Genomic DNA, 6,663 nt, shown 5'->3' with positions numbered 1-6,663 from the left:
AGGAGGCACAGAGGCTGTGCCAGGAGCTGGATCCCATCTCCCCCAGAATGGCCATGACGCGCTGAGCGCAGGGCTGGTGGTGTTTGGGTGGGGGTACAGAGCTGACACTACAGCCCCCAACATGCTGCACCACCAGCACAGCCTATGCAGAACAGCACAGCATGCCGGGACCCTTTCCTCACAGAAAATGTTGCTTTGGACCTTGGTTGGGCCAGGGGCAGCCCTGTCTTCTGGATCCACAATGTCTCCCCAACCACAGGCTCAGCAGGGACATCCCAGCGGCACAATGTGAGTATCAGCCGCATCCCTGTGGCTGCCCAGAGAGACTCCAACGGCACAGCTCCGGGGCAGTGGGTGCAGACGTGGCCCTTGGCGCTGCACCCCAAACGGGCCCCCAGCAGCTGAAAGCTGTAGCTCTCCTCCCGCTCCGTGCCACGGCACACAGCCACGCGGCATCACCTCGCCATGGCGCATGGCATCGCCCCGCCACTGCGCATGGCATCACCCTTCCATGGCACACAGCCACACAGCCCTGGCACGGGGAGCCACGAGCGGGTCCCCAGCGCTGGGATTGGGAAAGGGAGCTTGGGGGCACCCAAGCGGCATCCCTGTGTCCCTCACAGCCATGGGGACACGTGTGCCTGGCTGGGGACCGCAGAGACAGCGGGGCACCGCGGCCATTCAGCACCGCCACCAGACACACGCTCCGCGCCCAGCCCCAACACACAGCGTCCAAACAGAGCGCAGACCCCTCTTCCCCCTGAAGCCCCCAGACTGGGGCTGGACACCTCCCATTCACCCCAAGGGACTCACCGGAGCAGGATAGGGATGGTGGCAGGCGGGCTGCTCGCCCCTCGCCCGGGCGGCGGGAGCCAGGCGAGGAGCGAACTTCCCCGGGCTGATGCAAGATGCCTCTGCGAGCCCGCTCACATTCTGCGGATTCCTGGGAGCCGGCCAGAAATCCCACAATCCTACATCTCGCACATTTGGTTTCAATTAGGGAGCGGAGAGGGGGAGCCGCTCACCAATCCGGGCTAGCTTTTCGGCGGAGGTTATTTTCCTCGACCCGAGGGAATGTGTGCAAAGCTATAATTTACAGCAAAACCCATTCATAGAGCGGGAGAAAAAATAAAAAAATACCCGTGGTCGGGGAGGGAGCTTAAAGCAATAGGCAACACTCTCCTTTCCGGCACTCACTCCACAGCAGTGGGATGTGTGCAGGGCCTTGCTGCGACCCTCCCGCACCCTATGGGGACCCATGGGGCTCCCCAGAGTGGGTGGTGGAGCAGTTCCCTGAGACCCCACTCTAGTTATATGTAGGTGCCACCTCACTACAGGCCCTGGGCAGCGCATGGCTCAGGGGTCCCGTGGCACCCATACCCCGCACAGGGCACAGCAGGAGCTGGCAGCTCTGCAGGCTGCGTGCTGAAGTAGGGCTCTGACATCATTTCCAGGCAGCTGCTTGGCACCGTGGTCGGCTGACAACGCAACACAGCATGGAGAAAATAATAATATTGGGTTTTAATCATGCTTTGTGCAATAGCGTCAGGCTGTGGCAACATGCTGGAGCCCCTTGTCTCCCATTGCCAGACCCAGTGCCGCAACCCCCCGGGGGCAGTGCTACCCGTGCCCACCACCCCTACGTGCCCGCCAGCACAGCCACCCCACACCTTCTGCTACCCGGAGTCAGTGCTCACATAACTTGGCAGCGGACAGCACTGCTCCATCCCAGGACCCGATGCAGAAGTGTTGGTGTGCAAACAGCCCAGCAGCCAAGGCAAACACCAGCAGCCCCCACCTCCCTGCAGTGCCCCAGCACACCCTGAAAACTCTCTTTTGGGACATGGGCATCCCCAGGACTACCCTGCAGCCGCCCCAGCCTGGTGCCCAGAGGGACTGCAACAACAGTGGCACACAGTCACCGCCGCACAACACCAGGTGGCAGCCAGGAAGGACATAGAGGTTTAATGGGGCAATTCCAGTTGTGCAATGTACAAAGTATGAGCAAAAAGGGGGTGGGCCACAACAAGGATCCTATAAAAAAAATAGCCACGTTGCTTCAAGAAAAATAAAAATCCAGGGTTAACCCCAGCCCTGTACCATAAAACCCCTCTGCAGGTACACTGAGCACTGGTATGTACAGGTCTACAGATACACACCCACAGTGCAAAGAGCAGCACCGCCTCTGTGCTTCACAGCAGGGGCATCCACCAAGTGTTTGGTTTTTAAATTAAAACATAAATAGAAGCAGACAACACGTCGGAGCCAGGCACAGCTGCAGCATGTCCAAGCACGGCCGGGTCCCAGCGCTGCCTACATGCCGTTGTGCACCAGCTCGTGGGTCCCGTCCTCATCGATGACCAAAGGTGCACGGAACTCCCTCTCCTTCACCAGCTCCTCCAGACCCTAGTGGAGCAGAAAGCAACCTGTTAGGCAGGGGGAGGAGGGTGGGCACTGCCCCACGGCAGAGCCATACTTACCTCTCCACCATAGGAGACAAGGGGGGAGATCTCACACTGGATGGGCACGTCGCTGGCGTCCTTCAGACTGCAGAGAGAACCCATTATCAGCCCCCCACAGACAACTGGGGGCTGGGGCTGGTGCTGGCAGGCTGCTGGCACATGGCCCCCTAGTTAGCAAAGCACTGTGTGCTCCCCAAGTAGGCGTGAGCTGTGGTTTAGATAGGGGCAGCAGCTAGAAGAGAACTCGAGGCACAGCTTTAAGAAGAATCTCTGTGTGCACTACAGCAGCACCATGCCCCCAGCCCTCTGCCCCACTGCATCTGATGCTCCCTTTTCCTGCACCCTGCTGCCATGGGGATTGCCCCAGCCCCTGCAGGACCACCCCTGGATGCCCCTTCCTGGACACTGATGGCACAGAGGTGCATGGGGTCCTGGTGCCTGTGTCCTCCTTTAGGTCTGACTGCTTTAATCACTAAGTAGCATTAAAAAACATTCAGTATTGAAGAAAGAAAGCGGAACTGCTGCTACCTGCAGCTGTTATCCTACATTCTAACTGCACGATGGCATCTGTAAGCCTGGCAGCACCCAGAGTTCTGAATTAGAAACCAAGAACATGAGTGCATCCATCAGAAGGCAGCAGTGCAGTGTCTATGAAGGGGATGGAACGCAAGCAGTGGAAGTGCCCTCCAACCCATTGGTGCATCCTTCTGAGATAAGCCCAGTGCCTGGAGCACAGATATCTCCGTGCCTGCAGAGCACGCTGCTATTAGAGCAAAAATTTTAACACCTCTCTATGCTTTCCATGCTTGTAAATCATAGAATGGTCTGGGTTGAAAAGGACCACAATGATCATCTAGTTTCAACGCCACTGCTACATGCAGGGTTGCCAACCACTAGACCAGGCTGCCCAGAGCCACATCCAGCCTGGCCATAAATGCCTCCAGGGATGGGGCATCTACGTGTCCCTTTCGCTATCGGCTCTGCTGATGTCAGCTTGAATCCTGAGCCCAGCAGCTGGAGTTCCCGAGCACAGCTGGCCATCCCCACTATGGCCAACACGTACTACATCAAAGCCTCCTCAGGGTGTGCAATGCCTTTCATCCCATTCCAGCAAGCGACCTGCTGGGTGTCGGGCAGATCTTGGGAAACATCAGTCACCTCCCATGTCCTGGGGCTGCTCCCCACCACCATGGCAGGGACCAGCTCACCACAGCAGCACAGAACCCTTCACCTTTTCCCAAAGCCTCTGCGGAAAGGAGCACCAGGAAGGAAGTGCGCCACCACTCTCCTACAGCAAGACATGCCTGCAGGCAGCATGCGCCCGAGCCCCTGTTAGTGCCCAGTCACCTCGCTCCGCCTGCAGCCCGTTAGTACCTACACCCAGCACCGCCACCATGCAGCCCGGTGGCATGTATAGTTACTTGTCATTGACATCAGCCGGGGTGGCATCTGACCTTCCATTTGTGATGCTACGTGGGAATAAAGAAGGGTTAAGAAGGATGGGAAAGCCAGACACCCGACTCGCTCTGCTCAGTGCCATCTCCAACCAGCGGCAGCAGTCTCTTGGCCAAGGGGTGCTGCAATCTGCTGGCGGCAGCGCTGAGTGCAGGAGAACCAGCACCAGGAAGGTTGGGGGCTGCCCGATGTCCTACAGCCAGCCCAGGGGGATGGAGGAGGCTCTGCCCTTCCAGGGAAGCAGAAGCTCACCGGGGGATGGCGGGGAGGCGTGTGCCATTCTCGTCCACGAAGTGTCCCCCTGCGTTGAGCACCCAGCGGTGGTGCAGGGACATCAGGGCGTGCCGTGCTGTGGTGGGGTTGTCCTTGCCGTTCTGGCTGTCTGCATTCTTCAGAGGAGAGAACTCATCCTCACGCAGAACCTCGTACACCACAAACTTCCTGGGGAGAAGAATAGGACATGGAGGGTCGGGTCTGCTCTTGGGGCATCCCAAGGACACATCCCTACCCGTGGCCCAGGGACAGAGAGCCATACTTTGAGAACTGGAAGATGTCAAAGACAAACTTCTCCATCTTGATCCCATTGGGCTTCTCAGGCTGGATCAGCTGCCCCGTTTCAATATCCACATGTGGGATCTTCTTCTCAGCAACATGGTGCTGCAGCTGCGGCTCGTAGGTGCTGCAAGGGGCCAAGAGAGCGAGCCTAAGGCAGGCACAGGGACACCACGCCGGCCATGGCTCATCTCATCTGGAGGACCGGGTCCAAAATATGAAGCTGAGCCCGTACTTGACAACATCTTTCAGGAAGGAGGTGGTGAAGTAGTGGTTGGCGATGTTGCCGGCATTGAAAAGCAGCCGCCCATCTGGGCCCCGCTTCTGCGCGGTGTCCAGGGAGATTTCACTGTACTCCACCACCTGGTAGACACCATTCACACGGCACACCACGCCGACTGGCTCCGTGGGGTTGGTCTTCTCCACCACCTGCCCGGAGAAGGGCATCCGGGTTTACTTTCTCCTCCTGCCAGCCAGAGGGAGGGACCACTTTCCCTTCCCAGCTCCAACAGCACCAAGGTCAGTGAGATCTACTGTCTGTTTGCCAGAGCCGAGCCCAAAGCAAACACAAATGCTCAGCACCTTTTGCTGCTAATTCAGCCTTTGAGCAAAGCTTTGGGTGTGCAACATCCCGCAGCTGACACGTGGAGCTGTGCTCGGTGTTAGCTGCACCCATTGCATGTGTGTCCAGGATGTCATAGCTGGAACGGGGCTGGGGAAGCCAGGGTAGGGGCAGCCTGAGAACCATACCTTAGCCCCGCAGTCCGCTCCCTTCTCCAGGCAGAACCCGATGAACCTGGGATCAGCCACCTTCACCAGTATGTTGTCCACACAGTAGACATGGACGCTCTGCACACCCCTCCGCTCCATGTCATCCACGATGCTGTGCACCCCCAGTGCCCGGTACAGACCCCCATTGCCATCTGGGGTGGGGAAGGAGCATTGGGCACAGCCATTTTGGGCCCTCCTCCTCGGCATGGCCAAGAAGTGGGCTCGGAGGCTCCCCAGCCCCATTACACCCCACCCCAGCCCTCCTGCCAAGCCGGCACCTCCCAGCCTGTGTCATTCACACACGTCACGGCACAGCCACCGCCTGCTCCCACGGGAGGGGCTGGGCTGGCTGACGGTGGGGAGCCCGGCTGGGGGAGTGGGGGACAGGCCGGGGTGCAGCACTGAACCCCTTGCACCTCCTGCCAGCCACGGACCTGGCGCCATGGCGACCTTGTCCTTCTCCTCCAGCAGGATCTTCCCATCGAAGCCCAGGGCGGGCAGCATGCCCTGCTGGAAGAAGATGACGTTCTCCTTCTTCAGGCCAAAGTAGCGATGCTTCTGGAAGAACTCCTTGGTGGACTCCATGGTCCGCCCGCTCGTCATGATGTACCTGTGGGGGAACACGGGGTCTGGCATCCTCACTCCACGAGGGACTTACAGAGCCAAGCCAACAGCAGGCATCACCCACAATATGTCAGCCTGCAGGGAAGCGTCAGCCCAGGGAACGCGCCGACCCACACGGGAGCACACCGGCCCACGGCAGCCCCGGATCGCTCACCAGGGGATGCTGCACGCCGTGCCGTGCCGCTCCTCCGCGAGCTGCTGCAGCCGCCGCAGGCGCTGGGCCTGCAGGTGGAAGAGGCTCTTTCGGGATGGCAGCCCCACGTCGCACATGCCCTTGGGGTAGGGGACGCCCAGACGGGTGCCCTGCCCTCCGGCCAGCAGCAGCGCGCCCACTCGCCCCGCCGCGATCTCCGCCAGCCCTGCGCACGGGAGGGATGGGATACGCGTGGGGGCTCCGCACGCCGGCCCCGCTCCGCGCCCCGTCGCTCCCCGCACCTACCGCGGCTCTCCCAGCCCGGCAGCAGGCGGCGGTCGCGGGAGGCGCTGCCCAGCACGTCCCGCGGTACCGGCTCCAGCCGCGCGTCCGGCCCCGCCGCCACCGTTCCGCCGGCGCCGCCGCCCCGCGCCCGGCGGAAGAAGCGGTTGATCTCGGCCACGTCCATGGCGCTCAGCTCGGCCGCCAGCGCCCGGCGCTCCGCCGCGCCCAGCTCCGGCCAGAAGCGCAGCACGTGGTCCTGCCCGCCCGCCGCCAGCCGCCGCCGCAGCCCCGCCACGTCCCCCTCGCCCGCCGCCTCCATCCCTCTGCGCGGCGCCGCCGCCGCCGGCCGCCCCTTTTATAGCCTCCGCCGCCGCGCAGCCA

General features: G+C 61.0%; 2 protein-coding genes across 3 annotated transcripts in view; both read right to left on the bottom strand.

Annotated features, from left to right (window-relative positions):
* The window catches only part of DDR2 (discoidin domain receptor tyrosine kinase 2), a 7,929-nt gene extending 6,981 nt beyond the window's left edge, over positions 1 to 948 (bottom strand). For both annotated transcript variants that reach the window (XM_042873762.1, XM_042873763.1), the window contains exon 1: positions 814 to 948. The gene's annotated coding sequence lies outside the window, so the exon portion shown is untranslated. The remainder of the gene's footprint in view (positions 1 to 813) is intronic.
* A 991-nt stretch (positions 949 to 1,939) lies between these two features.
* Positions 1,940 to 6,601, bottom strand: UAP1 (UDP-N-acetylglucosamine pyrophosphorylase 1). Its single transcript, XM_042873557.1, has 10 exons — positions 6,304 to 6,601; positions 6,019 to 6,223; positions 5,675 to 5,850; positions 5,220 to 5,392; positions 4,705 to 4,898; positions 4,453 to 4,596; positions 4,170 to 4,358; positions 3,884 to 3,931; positions 2,481 to 2,547; positions 1,940 to 2,406 (listed from the first exon to the last, which is right to left on the bottom strand). Exons 1-10 carry the CDS (start codon positions 6,599 to 6,601, stop codon positions 2,314 to 2,316), a joined length of 1,587 nt encoding a protein of 528 aa, XP_042729491.1. The 3' UTR covers positions 1,940 to 2,313.
* Between the last annotated feature and the right edge of the window lie 62 nt (positions 6,602 to 6,663).

Source organism: Lagopus leucura, unplaced genomic scaffold (genome assembly GCF_019238085.1).
Source record: "Lagopus leucura isolate 7727_CA_CO unplaced genomic scaffold, USGS_WTPT01 Super-Scaffold_100009, whole genome shotgun sequence".
In the NCBI taxonomy this organism is placed as follows: domain Eukaryota; kingdom Metazoa; phylum Chordata; class Aves; order Galliformes; family Phasianidae; genus Lagopus; species Lagopus leucura.
Note: the sequence above shows the minus strand (reverse complement) of the source record. Positions and strands in the feature narration are given on the sequence as shown.